At 47.9% G+C, this 18622-nt stretch overlaps 1 protein-coding gene across 4 annotated transcripts in view; it reads right to left on the bottom strand.

Annotated features, from left to right (window-relative positions):
- Nucleotides 1-14298, bottom strand: part of LOC144153871 (GATA-binding factor 2-like) — a 357267-nt gene extending 342969 nt beyond the window's left edge. For 2 of the 4 annotated variants that reach the window (XM_077685602.1, XM_077685609.1), the window contains exon 1: nucleotides 13379-14297. In XM_077685602.1, coding sequence (XP_077541728.1) covers nucleotides 13379-13504 — 126 coding nt within the window. In that variant the 5' untranslated portion in view covers nucleotides 13505-14297. Of the gene's footprint in view, nucleotides 1-13378 lie in introns of all 4 variants that reach the window. The other 2 variants (XM_077685603.1, XM_077685604.1) reach the window with 2 other exon arrangements.
- Between the last annotated feature and the right edge of the window lie 4324 nt (nucleotides 14299-18622).

Raw genomic sequence — 18622 nt, 5'->3', positions numbered from 1 at the left:
ACTGGCGTAATGATCGCACTTTTTTATCCAAATACATGATGCAGCTTTAGGGGTGCGATCATACGCGAGGTTAATTTTTCGCGACAAGTGTTTCAGCGCAGAAGACGCAAGTTGCAGGTCAGAATTTTTACGATAGGTCTCATGAACATAATAACCATAATGAATAAAAACATAATAAAAACTCCATGCACCACACCAGCCGCAATGCAAAGTGGCGCAAAATGCAGTGTTTTCATGAACTACGGAACGCGCTGGAACGAGTTTGCTGCGATGTGAGAACAGGTCGACCAATAAGTGGCTGCTGCTGTCACAGTGCGTGAAATTTAAACAGTCACGGCTGCCGATGCAGCAAGCTCAGCGCGTTTTTTTTTCTTTGTCTTGTGTAGTACATTATGTCGATCTAGTGAGAGTTTCTTCTGCACCAATAATGACTTCATGCTTGCCGATATCGCTAATGTCGGCAAGTCGGCGGCAATAACGTAGCCATGTCGGCATGTCCACTTTGAAAGAAGAGTAAACCTATATAGGTAAGCACTACCATCGTCAACTGGACTTGGCCCACATACGACATATGGTTGTGGCAAGTTCAGGGTGCGATCATTGCGCGGGAAATAAAAAAAGTCGTATTGTGACGACGAACTTCAGGAGTGCGATCATTACGCGAGTGCGATCATTATGCGACTAAATGCGGTAAACGTTCAGGTTCGAACTATTGAAATCAACTGCACGTTTTTTGTTTTTTTTTTCACTTCCAACGCGTAAAGCTTCGGCAGCTTGCTTATTACTCTCATTTTTCGTAACCGATCATTCTTGAAGTGCTGCAAAGTAGTATATTAGACATAGCAAAAAAAAAAAAGAAGAAAAACCAGCGCACATAAACTGAACCGAAGTCAAGAAAGAGACAAACACGGGCGCTGCTCGGGTTAGAACCTGCTTTGTTAATTTTCGTATTAGAGATGCATTCCCTGCGGCGCTTCATTGCATGCAGGCCTACTAGGAATGCAGGCAACACGACCCTTCTTTGTTCTGAAACATGCCACAGCAATTTAGTATCGGTTGCGATCCAATTACCGCTCTGGCAGAGAGGGCAATGGTCTCTCAACGACAAAATGACAATAAATGTATAACAAAGAAAGTGTATCTTCCTGTTTATGTTACAAATTTGAACAAGCACTGGTCAAATTTATTTTTTTCCCTACAAGTTGCGAAATATTCAGGTTGCAAGTGGCTTTCACGTAGGAGAGCATACCTCTATAGTTACCTTAATCTGAACAGGCGCCTTAACTATTAAACTGTACCATACCTTCCTAAAAAAAAAGAGTTGAGAGAAGCGGAAAAGCTCTCTGACGTCAAAATGTGTTAAAAGTGTATCAAAACCTTCTTCTTTAAGTGCGTACAAACCTTCCCTGAAAGTGCGCCCAATCGAACGTCAAATCTTCAGAGACCAAAATCGCAAATGAAGAGCGAACCCATGCGACAATTTTCCGCGAACTAAGCAAATGCGAACGATCTAAATGTATACCGATAATACGTGGTTGACGAGATAAAGATACACTCTTGCACCGATTCTTCATGATCGATACGTATATTGTCTCATCTAGGTATATAGAGCCGTTCCTTTTTCGTGATGTTTCTTAAATGACCGTTTTGACACAATGGACGCGCAGTTTCACGTGAGCATCGCGTGCCGAGAGATCTTACGAGAGCTTTTCGGTCGACCAATCGGTCTGTGGGAAAATTCATCAGTTTTTTTTTTTTTTGACAGGATGCCATCTGTTTCTCGAAGAAATCTTTCGCTTTAATAGCAAATAGGCTATCGTTGGCCGTAGAGGCGCTATCACCATTTCGATATTCCATTTGTGGATTCGGGAGGCACCTATTGCTTAAGGAAAGCCTCCGCTGCGAGAGGAGACTATGAGCATGCAAAGCGCTAATCCAGCATAAAATGCCGCTTTTTGTATGGGCGCCGTCCAATTTGTATGTCCTCTTTAAACGAGTAGTGACACGAAATTTCAAAGCTGATGTAACTATGTAAAATGCTTCCTTTTTATCACGAGATATCTCCCAGCAAGTTTCAGCAGCAACCGTTCGGCGTAACATATTTTACATCCATTTTAATCTTCGCCCGCACGAGAAAGCCCAGAGCGGGCCGACATGGCATCGTCTACTACTTGCCCCAACCTGCCGACGTCGGGGCTTCCGTGACGTAGACGACGCGCTGGCTGCGGTTGGCGCGCCCTGGTACACCGTCTCTACACATCATGGTTTTGGGACTGACATCACCCTGCCCGGACGCGCGGGGATGGTGAAGACTACAATGAACTAGAATACTTGGGTGAAGACATCGGCCGGCCTGGGCGAGCGCGTGCGCTCGCTCGCGCGTGCGTCCAGGCCGTTAGCGGTGCGATAAGAATGGTGACAGCAGGTGCTACCTCCTGTCATGGCGGCCGCTCGGCGTTCGTTTTGTAGAAACCGAAACTTACACGAATAAACGACGCCGTAAACCATTGTTTACACTGCGATCAACCGTCTAATGTGCCATTCTATGATTAGTGGGCTAATAGGCACCCATAGCAGCAAAAAAAAAAAAAAAAAACAACGTAACACGAAAATTTTGTGTCAGTACTCCTTTAACAAAAATAAAAGTACGGATCTGCAACTGCAGAAGATGGACGTATACAGCGATGTGTTTGTCCTTATACTCTAGTCCTGCCTCTTCATTCTTTTTTTTTTATTGGAAGGTTTTTTTTAGACTAGAAAAAATAAATTTGGGAATGTAAGGGGGTTGGGGGGTGGAGAAAAACTGATGATGCTGCGCTATTGATGATGAATGGAGGATTATTGATGATGCTGCACTGTGTGCATACACACACAGAATACGCTGCAGAAGACGAGTACAACGGGACTTCCTTGCGTGCGCAGCATCATCATCAATCAGTCGATTAGAGAAAACATGATTTTCCTATACAAAGGATTAGGCTGGGAGGTGGACCCCGTCCTCACTCATCCCTCCCGTTTTCAGCTCTATAAACATTTCCGACCACTACTAAACGCTTAAGCATTTCTATGGGGAGTCAACTACGAAACGCGACTGTGCGTCTGTAACGCTTCACGTGTCACACCTTCTCCGCATACGAAGATACTATCAGTAAACTGCGCAACGTATTTCATGCTTCGATATCAGGCCTTCCAAAAATTGCTTCTAAAAAGGTATTCTCCACATGCATTTGGGTATGATCATGAAGGAGACTCTAAAATGGCTCTTACATGGGATTCATGAAGCCTTATGAAGGCATTTAATAAGCGGCGCTAGAACTTACTTACTTCGGGATCAAACTGCCATATGGCTATTTAAAAAAAAAAAATGTCTTCGTAGCAATGCACAAGTGTACAGTAGTGAACCAACTTTAAGGCGGCTAAGTGTGTAGCAGAATGGCTGAAGCTGAAATTTATTCGACAATTCCCCTTTGGGAGTTACTGCAATTTTTTTTTCTCTGCGTTCTTTCAGCAGTGGGTGGAGATGCTGACCATTTCTGACCTCTCCGACCAGCAAACGTTGGTCGAGAGAGCTAAGAAGGCCGGTAGACTCCAAGGGGTCCTGGACTGAGGACTCCTCTCACCTGGCGGGTGCCCCTGACACCAGCACCTTGCTGTTTAATAAAAGTTTATTCCTCCTCCTCCTCCTCCTCCTCCTCTCGGCGTCGTTTGATTATAATTTGAGGGGCCACTTAAGTACAGCGCAACAACGTACAAGATGAAATCAACTCCGCACCGTTTATACAGCGACGGAAACACATTGAGCAGACGGCTGCTTAACATTTGTTGCTTTTTTTTCCCTTTACACTTCCATTAGGACAAGTGTCGCAGAAGAAGCTGTGGAGTTGCAATTTTGGGGTTCTCTTCCGCTTCCTGCTGTTCCTCACAGCGCGAGGCATCCCGTAAATAACCGCCAAATTTCTGTCCAGTCCACCCAGTATACTAGACCGGCGCTCCCGTCGATATACTTATCAGACTTCCCCCCGCGCCTCAAATTTATTCACCGCCGATTGGTGGAATGACAGGCCGTCGGAAACAGTGGCGTCGCTGCCTCCCTGCGAGCAATAGACGTCGCCGTTGATGCTCGGACGCTTGCAACGCAATCCATCTGGTCGTGCACGGCGCCAGGCCGCAGCGGCGCCTCTTCTCCGCGCTGGACTCCCGCTGGGGTGGCGCAGCGTGGTGCCAGAGACGGCGACGCGCACCGCAGAGGCGTCCACCCGGCGCCGGCAAGTGCCACCCGCTGACACGACGAAGGACTGTGTATGGGCCACCCGCAGAATCCGCTGACGGGCGCCTCTCTGTGTGTGCTCACCGCGCACCAGCAGGGAGCGCTATACACCATGTCGTATCTGCAAGCGCACGCCCGGTGGAGTGCGTTGAACAACCGCTACCGTTTATAGCGATGAAAAGTGTAGGCGCGTGTTCGGCGTTCATGATTATTTTATCAGTGCGTGCCTTCTTAATACACCTTGTTTGCGGCGTCGTTCTTGCTAAGGCGAAAACCTTATACGTCTCGTTTTTTGGTCGACCTTTAACGTCCTTGAGCAAAAACCGGCCACCATCGTATGGAAACATGAAAGCCGTTCCACTCAATGTGAAAGCTGTCGGAAGTGCAGAGCAGTGATTCGCCGTAATGGGCTGTAGCGCCGTTATCCGTTCGCTGCTACCACCCAATCCATTTCAAATTTCCCGCCTTCGCAGTGCTCGTGCACCCCGTGCCTGAAACTGCACCAGTAGGATTTTTGTTCTTTTTTGGCTTGGTTTTCCTCCCGCACGTGCCGGTGTTGCACTGAAACTTTGTTTGGCTCACTATCGTAAAAACCAACCTAACGAGCGTTCCTAACTAAATGAACGCGGGCGCTGCCGGTTAATTACGTATATTTTGCCTCAAACGTACCTGCAGATTTCTTTGCGTTAAACAACGGGGAGATGTATGACAAGCGCCAGCGGTTCACGAGTTTCGAAAGCTTATGGCTTTATAACCCGCTTGGCTTTCAAAGCCTCTGGGTGACGCCGCAACGACGAAACGCCATGTGGCTCTGCTTGGGTCCAGCGAGCGAGCTACGACGACAAGGCGAGCCCCTTAAGCGATCTGCACTTAATAGCTCAGATGGTAAATATCCATTGTCTAACCTTACAGGTTAGACTATTAAACACCCAAACTGCATTAGACCAGCCGTAGCCGAGCGCTTTTATTCACTAATAAGGAATCCATATAGGAGGAGCGCCCGAGTGTCTGCTTTGCCTCAGTTTACTCCTGTCGTGCGGCGAAGCAACCCTTCTGGAGCTGTATATTTCTCGCATGGCATTTAAACGGCGTCGGAAGAGGGTGTAGCATTCATAAATTATTCGCGGCCTGCGACTGGCAACAACAATGCGACGAACGCCCGCTGTTTTACGAAGCCATCTAGCGTCAGATGTATGAACCGCACGCAAGCTGCTCGAGGGCTGCGTCCATTGTGCGCAAAGAGGGGTTAAACGTCGAGATGAATTACCTCGCGGGAGAAGCGCCATGCGCTGAGCTCAGGTCACCGTGTTCCTCGCAGTGTATGCGGTAACCGGGCCAGATGGTGTCGCAACGTCTAATGGTCTCTACGTGGTGGCAAAATTGTCGGTTTTCCGAAGAACCGGATTCCCCCTGTGCGATTTAGGGGCAGCGCCGTATCGCATGAATGGTGGCGGTCGATTTAGAACCCCAGGGAACGCGCTTATGTTTTGACAGAATGTTACGAGGAACTTTGATATTGTGTGGAGGACATCTGCGAGAGCTTTGCTTGGTGCAAGCTTTCTACACTATTATTTTCCGTCTGTCTGTCTAAAAAAATCCCGGGCCATCTCTACTATACATGAAACCTGGGAAGGGGCGCACTGCAGTGTGTAAGTGTATTCTTGGCGCCTTGGCGTTTTTGCCAGCGGAGATGAAACCATTTGGGGGTAGAGGAATACAGCTTTGCTGTAAGAGTCTATTGTCTTTGAAGTGCGAAACGCTCTAGCCCGAAGCGTAAACGAGTGTCCCAGTGTTTTTGTTTTTTTTCAGTACGCGTTACTTTCTGGCGTGAGGCGTAAACGAGTTTCCCGCTGTTTTAGTACGGTGACTACATGAGACGACGATCACGACGACGACCTCGACAGGAGACGGCAACAGCCCCAGCCCCTAAGGGCTTCGCCACTAAAAAAAATGCGAGAAAATGGCGTATTTGCTTATGTCTAAATAAAACAGTGTACGCCGAAAAGCGGTAGTGTGAGTTCACAATGCATGATATGTTTATGGCATGGGAAACACTCGCGCGTTACTTGCTTCAGGTGGCAGAAAACGCGGCGTATCCAGGTCGGCGTAATCTATAACGGCGCGGTCAGATTCTGTCGGCAAAAGACGTGCCCGGAACATGGCGGCAAAATACTGCCTGGCGGGTGAATCAAACGAGGGTGCTATATAGGGCCTTCATATATATTGATATCAGTGCGTATATTCCCACTGAAAAAAAAAAAAAATGTATTTACAGCAATGCATTTGTGTAGAGCAGTGAAGCCCAGTTGAGCAACTCGATGTAAACTTTGGATTGCGTAAAAAGTGGCTTTTCCATTTGATGTATTGCAGTAAACCCTACTGATAAAGCAAAAATGGGTCCTCGTGTGTTAAACTCAGCAGCACAAAATTTGGGAGTGTAAGATAGCAGTCACTGACCCAGTCAAAATAAAATGTTAGACGTTGCGCAACCCCTATACGCTCCCAAACGTTCGTAAAACATAAAATATGACCCCAGACCATACGCAGTTTCGTCGAATACTTGACTACGTTAGCAATACTTTACCGACACTACAATCAGTTACATAAACCGGCAAAGTCACTCAGCGTCAGGGAGAAGTAATGATGACGCATTCTAACGCCAAAAAAAAAAAAATTTATGGGCCCGCGTAGTTTTTGTGTCTTGCACGGCACTGTGTCTTCCCGATAGCTTACTAGATACTGTAGTGCTGCTTCGTGAACTTTCTGGCGTGGCGTCGAAAACTACACGGGCTGAATATCTTCTTCACGTCTTCAAATTGCGGGTTGAATGAATTTATTTTGTTGTATAGTCAGTTGGTAGCGTCTCAAGCTGGCATTAATTCGTTAGGAACTGAGCTACCTTCTAACCTTTGGTCCTGTTTTTTATTTTCAATCTTTCATTTTTCTACGATTGAGTTATATGTTCTCCAACCAAACAGCTTTAGACACAACTATACATTTAACCTTTGCATATTGAAATAGACCATAATATATCACATCGTGAACACAGACCCTAAACACCGCAATAAAAATCATTCAGTAAGTTAGGTTTACCTCATTCTTTTGTGCGTATACGCATATTATGCTTCCGCCCGTGCTTCCGTGAGAGTCAGGTGATGGCGACAGAAATACCACATTTACCAAGATTTTGCAGTTTTGAGTTCATTATGGCAAATCCATCAGACGTAATTCGGGTGCACTAAAGCATTGTGGGAACGGATCGCAGTGCACTGGGTGTAACTTTGTTACTGCGTCGATGCACAGTGAAAAAGTGACACTCGGAAATAATATAAATAACACTTATAGCACCAGCTCGTATGGTACTTCAGATGAAGTGGTAGTGTTCCGTAATTATATTGCTGCTCGGTAAAAGCAAACAACCTATCATATTCTGCTTTAATATAAAAACCACACACGTCTGCTCCTAATTAGACTTGTCCTTCTATGACCTCAGAACGAAGCGTATACCGGAAAATAAATCTGCAGGGAAGGGGGGATTGTGCTTTTTGATTAAGCTTCTCCGCGACGGAAGTTCAATTAATTGTCTTTTCTTGCACGAAACAAAAACCGCGTTTTATCAAGAAAGGGCATTTTTTAAGCGCTCCTTCAGATGACTGCTGCTCGTAGTTGTTGAAATCATCGTACACCTGGTAGGAAGGCACCGGCATCGACCAAGAATCGGTAGTACACTTACAGACGGTCGCAGTTAGTATACCTTCAGCGAGAAGGAGAATAAATATGAAAAAGATAACAGTACAAGTACTGTCTCGCTGTCTTCCTCACTTAGAATGCGCTGGTATCGCCGTTTTTATCGTCTTTGTTCTGCTTGGCGCCGTAGCTACTGAAGATCATCTGCAACACACCCGACTGTATACATACTCACGTTATGCCGTACGCGACTCTCTCATTCAGTGTTATGACCACATTGCTTTCGCCCTGACCTCATCTTCTCATCAATCGCGTTGGGATTTACAACATGGAAATCATTTACTTGTGCGTTACTAGCCCGAACGTATTTGTAATTGAAAATCTAGCACACAATGCAGCATTTTTGTTTGCGCGTACTGTGACCACACTATGAAATGTAGTGGTTCTCCAGACACGCACACAAAGCAGTGCCAGTTTCAGTAACAATGCAAAACAAGGTTGAGAAGCTACTGTATACCACCCACGTGATCTCTATACGATAGCGTTTGCTTTTACGCTTCTGTGGAGTAGGAGGCGATTTATGGGAGCAGTGTTTATGGCGGTACATTGCGTTATCAACGCAATGTACTTAGATACTGTACTTAGATACAACGCAATGTACTTGCTGCTTAGATATGTTGACAGATGGATATGTTGTTGCCTGTGACAGGGTGATACAAAGGATGTCGTTAACTGACCGAAACTTGTATTCTAATTTAATGCTTTGAAAAAAATTACAAGCATATTTCGTGCACGCTATGGTGTCGTCGCTGTCCTTATCTCGGTTATAGCGCTTTACGTTACACTCGCGACCGAGGCGACTCTTGCTCCGTACAGAAGGAGAGTTCTTCCTACAGCTTTAAAGCTCACCCCAAGGAAGTGAAGCAACCGCGCATAAATTGCCTATTTCTACACGCGAGCGTCCCATGCTGAGCTTACCATGCGCTGGAGCCGCAGGTGAGCAACATGTTCTTCTTTCAGGGGAGACTTCTGTCGCAACAACAATTTGCCGCGGGATAACGTTTACGGACAACTTAGGATTCGGTGCCATTTCGGCACAAGGTACCGATCCCCAACTTCGCAATAAGTTGCCCGGATTTGGTGTGTTACTAAGTAATATAGCGTACGGAGTAGAGAAAGGCCGATTTAAGCAGCGTTTTAATGAAAATACAAAGAGATAAAAAAGACCGGCAATCTCCCCTAACGTGAAACTTGGAAAGGGGCGAAGCATGCAGTGTTTAAGTGTACTAAAAGTTTGTTGGTCTTTCAATCGCCACACGGCGCACGCTGATCTGCCTCCGCAGAAGCGCTGGTAGGAGGAGCAATCGCGCGCTTGTTGAGGCGGTGGCGCCCTCTTTTGCGTTTAACCGGGTTTAAGCAATTTGCCTGCCCCATCTGCCCCAGTTTGGGGTAATAGCAGGGGTCAACTCCAGCTCAGTGCAATGCCCGCGCCTCGCCCTAGGTGCTCGTACTCGGTGGTCAACGAGGCCCCGGCACCATGTAAGTATGCCTTTTCTTGCTTCTACCGACCACCCGACCCGATCAGGCCTAGCGTTGAAAGCCGGTGGGTAGTTGAGGGTAACACTAATTATGACCCGTCTACAAACAGCTTCTGCTTGTGCGTAACAATTTCTGAAGCGCACAGGGAGCGTTCCGCAAACGTTTCAACCATGTTAGTTTATTTCGAACCGGTTTTATACGTCATACACATTTCTTTTAGTAAGCGTTACGTTCTAGCGCGAGGCGTTGGAAAATGAGTGTCCCCGTGGTTTAGTACCGTGGCTACAAGAGACGAAGACGACAGGAGACGCCCACAGCCCGAACCCCTAAGGTGCTTCGCCCCTAAAAGAGAATCAAGAAGCTCTAAACTAAACAATCCCGCGTTTGTTACACGTGGTGTTCATTTTCAGCGTCTCTATGTTCGAATAAGCTTGACAGGACGTTTCACCACGCGAACATTTGGCTGCCGTTTTTTTTTTTTTTTTTTTTTTTTTTAGGAAGCAGAAAATCCCCCTTGCTGCTACTCGGTACACGGGTCAAATCAGTCTGGAGACTACCATCTAGAAGCAGAACGGGAGCTTTCAGGAACATCGGAGAGTGAATCGCCATCAGTTGAGGATGTCGAAAATGTCAGTGCAACTTTCTGCGCAACATCTCGCCACGTTTGCAACATTAAAGATGAGAGGAATATTCGAAAATTGTCTTGACAGGCAGAAAGAACCGATGATGACTACTAAAAAAATCCTAGGAGCAATAAGTCTTTGCTGACGTGGCTTCGATGCGAAAGCATCAGGACTTGTCCTGGCAATACTTATAAAACACATTTTCGCTGCTACGTCGGGCTTTTTTTTCCCCTTTCGTTTCTTTGTCTTTTCTCGCGAATTTCTTAGGAAAAAAAAGAAAGAAAAACTCGGGCCATCTCCACTAACGTGAAACCTGCAGTGGGAAGGGGCGAAAAATGCAGTGTACAAGTGTATTCTTGCTGCCTTGGCGTTTTTTCCAACTGAGATGAAGCAGAGGTATACAGCTTTGCTGTATAAGTATCGTGTCATTGAAGCACGAAGCCTTCCAGAGCGATGCGTACACGAGTGTCCCGGTGTTTTCGTGCTGTGACTATATGAGACGACGACCAGGACGACGACTTGAGACGCCGACAGCCCGAGCCCCTGAGGAGTTTCGCCCATAAAAGACTGGCGACACTTCACGCCGCAGCTTCGGCGGAATCAGAGTTATTCGTGACTGGCGCGCACCTGTTATACTCACGTGCCCTCATGCGCAGCTGTCGCGGGATATGTCGTCAGCGCCGCATGCACCAGGATAACGTTCGTTTGTCCGCTGGCGGTGTGTTGATGTAAGACGTGGTTAACGCACTAGGTTCTCATTCTGGAGAGCCGGGTTCGATTCCCACACGGACTCCCATGTAGCCGATTTTCTTTTCGAAGCAATTCTAGTTTACGAAAATTAATTCCCATATGCAGCTCGGTGTAAGTTACATAATTTTCGTAAGTATTTTTTTTTTTGGTTTTTACGCAGCCGCCGTTTTCTGTACCCGGCAACCACGCCCCTCTCGGCTTAAAACCTTTTCAGGTTTTAAGCCGTGAGCGGTGTGGTTGCCCGGTGGGCACATGCACCTTGCTCACTTGTCCATGTTAAAATTAGGTTTTCTTTATGTGTTTGAGGACAAGTTAGATCTCGTAATTATGTGTTTCGTGTATAAACTGCTTCAATTAGGCTTTTCTCTCTGTGTAGCCCAAGAAAGCAGCTTGCGAAAACTATGATGATTCAGGTTGAAGCTGCCAGTCTGCTTTTCTGCTGAATGAGAGTGCTGGTGAGTGTCGGGGCACAAGTTTTGTCTCTATTAAACAGTTTTTTTGAGTGATTCGTGCGTTCGACAGCTTTGAGTGCCGGTGTTCCCGGAGCATTGGAAACGTAGACTTCTCTTGCTTCGTTGCTTTGTTGGCAACACGGGGGGGCTGCGCCACGACGGCATGCGGGTGCTTGAGCGGGAAGCCCACGTGGAGGTTGTGTCGCCGTACCTAAGTATTTTGTTCTCAGGCAAAGTTAAATATTTTTTGCTATTTTTAATCGGGCGGATTTTAAATAGTTTAATATAGGACGGCGTCAATTATATTATCCTTATTAAACTTGGCATAGATTTTTTTGTGTGTGTAAGTAGGCGCGAATTACCACAGGCCACGATAATAACACATAGCAGTGTATTTGAGTATCCCGCATCGCACCGAAGTGCCAATAAGGTGTTACGCTCAAATTCATTCCCCGAAACGGAGACAAAAAAGTAGTACCGAATAGAAAAGTGTACACTAAATATTAAATAATAGAGGTAAATAAAGTACGACGGCACAGAACTGAAGCCGTAGCGTCAGCGTACAGAAGCTTGCGTAAACAACAGGGTAAATACGGATGCATGCTTGAAGAATAAACGTCACCGTCATTTCTTTCTCTGAGAATATATTTTATAGCATTCACTTTATTAAAGAGCTTCTCTCTCGCTCGCAATGAGGTCGACGATAATCGACAGCCAGTCTGAGCGTGTTGTCTGGAGTTGTGTACATTATTTGCTTGTGTGCACATTGTTTGGAATAAGTTCCTCGCCAGCTACATTAATTAGAGTGACTGTCCTTGTATGGTTAATGAGAAAGCTTACACGAAGTTTCATATTTTTGTAAAAAAGCTATCGACGCGTGGAAGTGAAGCAGTGGCTGGTTATTGCAGTCTATGTTTGGAATGCATCGTGCAGCCATTCCCTGCGTGCACTACACCTGTAAAAGGTCGGATACGGTCGTTCCCTGCCTTTGAGACATGTCGGCCTGACGTTAACCAATAAGGGGAGCGTATAAGACAAACTGATGCATCCGGCAGTGTTGGCGATTACAATGGCAACATTCTCTGTGTTAGAATAAACAGAATCTGAGCTAGTTGGATCATTATAACTTATATACTGGTCAGCCTATAAATTCAACTCGGGACACATATACAAACGTTGCGCTTCGTCTTTCGATTGCGTGTGTCTCGAGGTAAATTTAGGCTGACCGGTATTTTAGTCATTCTGTGTGCCTTGACCTACGTCCTTGAATCGAAACTAATCAGAGGAACTCAGTCTGCAAGAATTTATTTTTTCATCTTCTTCAGGACTCTGGTTGAATTTGCTTCCCGACATGCGGTATGCTCATTCTTTTTCTTGACTTTGTACGTAACCTTGCCTTAATCCTGTCGGATCAAAACACGTGTAGCAACGTAAAGTTGAGGCTTTTGAAGACCCGAGGATAGTTCTCCATATTTTTTGGTTGCTCTACTGTGAAAAGGACTTTTAGGGTCTTAGTGGGGAAAATATCGTTCGACAGGAAACATAAATGCCTCAAAATCTGACGCCTAACAACACGAGGAAACAAAAACAAACGAAAACTTCACCAATGTATAACATGGTGTCTCCAACGATTCATCGTTTCGAAGAGCACGAATTGCAACAAATTTTAAACCGGGTATAGAAAGTACGATCGGAAGAAAGCGCTATATTGAATAGCGGTTCTGGGATACGGGACAAGCGATGAAGAAGCGTCGTAGAAAGAACGACGTAAATAATAATCCTCGTGCCTTACCGGGTGAACGATGGACGTAGCAAGGAACCGCACCGTATTCTTCTCAACTTAAAACACTAAAAAAAAAAACATGTTTGGCGCAAGTTTGTGACGTTTTTGGTGACCTCGTGTGCCCTTTTAGGCACTCATGCCGTCTGAAAGCGGACCTTCCCACAGGTACTGAAACGAGCCATCCTATGGACACAAACAGAAATTGCGCAATGTACGCGCGGTTACAAACACGCTTTTTAAAACTCGCGCCATGTCGAAGAAAGCGTCGTCCACTTACCGTGCAGCTACAGGATCGTGCGACGGGGGCACCGTACGAGCGCTGCCAACGATGCGCCCACTGGGCATTCCAATCGCTGTGGCGCGACGGACCCCACTCGAAGCGCCTCGAAGACGAGTACTCCATTGCCTTCCTGAAACCAGAAGTGGCTCGGAAGATCCTGCACGTGGTCGCTTGTGTAGCTTCTTGGTTACATCGCTTGCACTGACATTGTTCGTGAAAATGCACATTGAACGGATCGCTGAGTGGATTTTCCCTGAGGGGTTGCGAACTGATGGTCGAAAGCAGCTGCCCTTCCTATTGTAGATCTTGACGACGGTGCTGCAATTATGGTATATCTCTTGCTTCCATGCGGAAACCACAGCTCTTGTTCACTCTAGGTGTATCTGCAAACCTTGCGCTTGCAGAGAAGAGCGGCACGAGTTTTAGCGAGTCTTTCACTTACGGATCATTCCCCCAAGGTGTGGACGCTTCTGCGGTGTAGAGTGAACAGAAGTGGGGGAAACAATCCTCACGCAAACTTTTCCAGAAATCTTGGACAATCCACCTTTTGGATAAGATTGGGACGACTTAGTAGAACAGTTTGCGCTTTCCTGCGGTATTCTGCTGTGCTTCCCTCGACTTGGATTGGTGCTAAAACGGGCAAAAAGTTGTCAACGTATCCGCGTCACTCGGCTCCACTTCCAGGGCCAACGCACAATCACTCGACGCACAGTAAAGCTCACCGACGGACCACGCACTCAGCACTTACTAGAACCTCACGGACGAACGATCCATCGTGCTTGGACGGCATACTGATGCGACGACCGTATCATTCGAGGAGGTTTTCGTCTTGGTGGCTGGTGGCGCGGTTCAAAGCCCGCGCGCGGATGTTTCGCGCCGGTTAACCCGCACTTTGCGGCGGCAGACAAGAACGGCAGTTGGCGGTCGTTGCGCTTGCGTATGTGTGCCCGCCTCGTGCGAAGCGAATCTCGGGCCTCGGCGAGCAAGGAGGTAGACGAGCCAAACTCTGAGTGGCGGGCGCAGTGCCAAGACGGGCTCGGCTCCCGACCAGATGACTGATTCAGCCCGACGTCGAGGGGACGCCGATTGCATCGCCGCACACTTCTTAGACGGCATTCATGGCTCCTCGCTCGCACCACGCCGGCGAAGCGGTGGTGGTGCGCCAGCGGAGCAGCAGACCGCCTCCAAGGCTTCCGCCATCCGCTGCGGCAACTTCCCTGATGAGGTGTATATATACGCAACCTAAGAAAACAACACAGATTTATGGCTCCCAGTTTGGGTTCTTGGAAGTGATCAGGGCCTCTGAACCGCGGAATGTATGCGGACGTCTTATTAAGCTGGAAGCAGGTTTTCAAGATCCTTTTTTATTCTTGTCGCCCGCTGGATCACATTCATTGTGCCCTTATTTAGCGGGTGTTATGTATAAACAGGTTGTCTCTTAATAGCCTGCTTTGCCTAATGTTAGCGACAGTCGTCTGTTAACGGCACAATGTATTTTCAAAATTGGGGTTCTATACACCCTCATCTTCCGACCTGGTGGGCCTCCTGTTGCCTTTTTTTCGCAACCTGTAAGGAAATAAACAAGGCTCTCAAGCGGTTTTTCGGGTTTCTATGGTTTGATTTTGTCTGTACGCACCGTAGAAAACTTCTTATGTACTTGCTACGTTTCGGGAAAGTAAAAAGTACAGAAGCGTGGTATATAGAGTGCTCGAACGCCACCAAAACGTTTCCGTGGACGCGGTTGCGAGCGGTTCGAACTCACGGTGACGGATCGCCATCGGTCAGTGACAAATGCGAGAACTTTGACTGACGCCTCGCTCACACCTGATTTTTTGATGGGGGTATATGGGTCCTGTGAAAGGTTGGTTGGACCTTACAATGCGCATCCCCTCAGGATTACCGCCTTGTTTAAAACATAAACGTCGTCGTCGTGAAAAATCGCACTGTAGGAATGATGATGATGGCTGATTAGTTTATAGCTGCTTGTATATTTTTTCTCAGAATGTGAGCCACCCTTAAACAGTATATGCAGTGCAAGTGTCTCAACCGTGAAATGTGTGCGAACTCAGTTTAATCCGTGCAGATACGCCTTAGAGCGAGAAGCAAGAAAAGTTAAGAAAGTGAAGCAATAATACATTATTGCTTCCCTTTCTAATAGAATAGGCTCTATAGAGCGTATTCTATTGAGATGGAAACTGAATAGCTTATGCATGCTTGAACAAAAAAAAAAGGGAACCATTCAGTCGGAGAAATTGTAATGCGCTTTCACCTCAACTTAATGCAGGCAGCGAACAGTTGACCCAAATCGACGCGAACCGCGCTGTAAAGTTTCAGACGCAACTATCGCAGCACTACAGCAGCAAACGAGGAGGAAGGCACTGCTGAAAGTTCGGTTTCTGCTACACCACAAAGCTACCAAATCTAGAGCAATGAAGTTCTGTGTGCCATCTGGTGGTCTTTCCAATAAGCTCTTAACCGCGGACGAAAATTCTTGCTGTCGCTTGCCTCAGCACTAGCTGACCCGGCGCAAAGGCGTGTTCATCCGGAGTGTTATTCCGCCTTACGCAACCGAACGTTTTTTTCCCTAAAACAGCCGAGACCATGTGACACTGATACCTATAGGGAAGCCTGTGCAGTGTCGTGATAGTTGATACATCTGCAAGTGTAGCCGGTGCGCCGTAAGGTATGTCGTCTGCGCCAGAACTTAACTGTGTAAACCAATTTAAACCCCACGTGTAAAGCTGTACTATGACCATGCGAGTAAACGCCTATAGCTCACCTGTTGACACCGTGTTGGTCTGAACGCGTGAGAAATAAGAGATCCGCACAGGGGCCTAATGCCAAATAACAGGATTACAGGCGCTATACCAAAAACGCTCAGTTCTTTCCTTGTTAAAATTTGTCTGATCTCATGGCCCAGCGTCATGGCTGCACCAAAACCCCCTGTAAATGACACTTTTTGGGCGATCCCGTTTAAGTTACGGAAAGCGAGGGTTCGCACTTACAAAGCTTGCGAGCACGCAGCATTAACGTACTTCGCGCTTCACCCACTGGTTCATCGGGAAAACACTGCAAGCGTTGTGACTCGCTTATACCAACTTCACATATCCGCAGAATTTCCCGCCGCAGACACAGAACGCGTACGGCTGCAACTCACAGCGACATCGTGCGGCCAGCCAGTCCCACGCCAGCAGAGCGAAGCGGTCGTTCCGGGTCACGCCGACCCCGCGGTCGCGGGTTTGAACCCAAGATTCCGGCCCGGAGCTCATTAGCGACCCCTCCCTCCCTTATAAAGAGCTGCCACTCGGTTAGGCACATTTATACCCCGAATCACGTGTGGTTGGACTCATTATATTGTCATATACGCAGCGGGAGACCGAGTGTCGGGGCTGCCGGAGCTACCCGAGTGCGTGTATAATTCCGCGTGCATTCGGCCACGCACGAATGAAACGGGGATATCAAGACCCGAATTAAACGACACAAAAGCCGTTTAACGCGAGGTTTCTGGCAATTGAAACTCGGGCTGGTGAGGTCGGACGTGGCGCCCTCTCTCCTCTACGGACGGAAACACTTCATACGCGGCTTTGGTGGCTCGTCCATTTGTGACCTTTCGCGGAGGCTTAATTCGCCGTTTTCCACCCCCCGTGAAAATTGTACGCGAGGATCATTAAGCCCGGAACGTTGGCACTGAGCAGTTCCCCTTTGTCTCGCCCGGTTCCCGTTCTCGTGTCACCACCCGTATACGTACACGGCTCGTGGATCCTTTTCAGATTGCTTGCTGTAGCGGAGGCTATCAAAAAGCTGGACGCGCCAGACACTCGGTAATCTCGTGGGGTATTTTTTTTTTGTATATAGCAACATTCTTTACACGTAGAAGTGGATGAGCTGATTTATCGAAGACGTCTACATATTTGACGCCATAAGCCAGCCCCTCTCGCTTCAAGAAAAACAAAACAAAGAAGGATAAGGTTCAGGTGATGACAGTTCTTATTAAGGACGCTGACGAGGAGCCTCCTGAATTTAACACAGAAAACTCACACAACTTATTACTAGTCAACGTGACAGCCGAGTCACTGTACCATATCTTGTTCTATTTAGAAATCGTTACTTCCATAAAAAAAGCAGAGTTTTGTCACCTGCAGTTCTCAACCAAGCGGCAGTTCCCTTTGGCCTCCTCCTCTTTGCGCTCTATGCTAAGCCAACCTGCTCATCGTCGAATTCCCCAAAGGTCTGAACCAGTGACCGGCGAGTGAAGTCAACTGCGGTGGTCCATTAACGTCCATCTGATTCGAAAGCCCTCCCCTTCGGAGAGACTGTTTATAAAAGCGCCCAAGCATCGCCCCATTCGCAATGTATCAAACCATACGCGCGCAGATAAAAACACGCGCTCGAAAAGCCCTTTCTCCACATCGCTCTAGCGCATTGTGGCGCAGCGCACCCAAAGGAGGGGTGGCTGGGTGCGTGCGTCCGTGGTCCCGGCCGAAAACCGTCCGCTATCGGGGCCGCATCACGCCGGAGATCGCCCCGCTATCGCCGGTGCATCACAAAAGGCAGTCTCCGCGAAACCGTCCGGACGAAGTGATCGAGGCGCGTGCGCGAACCCCGTAATCCGGCCCGACGCCTGAACCGCACGCGTCAAGCGCCGCGCGATTCTTTCAGCGGCGCGTCTGGTGCCGTTGGGGGCTGCGACTTCCTGCCCGCGAAACACCGACGAAGGCGCGACCACCGCTGCCTCTGCCTCGCACTTTTTATTGTTTTTTCTACATGCACCGCGCCCAGGACCCGCTACCTCCCGTTATTGTGTTATTGTGTGCACATCGTATCGCCGCGGTGGTGGAGTCGCTGTCGGCGCTGGCGGCCGCGATGAACAGGAGAGGGGATAAGGCGGGTCCCTGCGGCACGCGCCGCCAAAAACTGCGCGGCGGTCTCGCCGCGTTAGGCACGCGGCTTTCGGCGGACCCGACGTCAGACCCGCGGGCACAGAGGCCGGCGCACAACCACCGCCACCGCGACCCATCGCGGAAGCCCGGGAACCATCCCGCGGTCGGTCGACCGGAAAAAAAGGGAAACCGGCAGTGCGCGAATCTCGGCTGCATAAAAACAGAAATGTATACGAGGGCATACGCACCCTGGCCATTCCCTATCCGTCTCCCAAGTCTCCTCGTTAGTTATGCCTCAACGATGAAAGAAAGAGCAACCGGAACGGTGCGAACTCTCTCCTCCGAACGTGGCCCTATTTTT

Source organism: Haemaphysalis longicornis, unplaced genomic scaffold, assembly GCF_048455015.1.
Source record: "Haemaphysalis longicornis isolate Haplotype H1 unplaced genomic scaffold, Haemaphysalis longicornis Haplotype H1 scaffold_9, whole genome shotgun sequence".
In the NCBI taxonomy this organism is placed as follows: Eukaryota; Metazoa; Arthropoda; class Arachnida; order Ixodida; family Ixodidae; genus Haemaphysalis; species Haemaphysalis longicornis.
The sequence above is the reverse complement of the archived record's forward strand: the minus strand, read 5'-3'. Positions and strand labels throughout refer to the sequence as shown.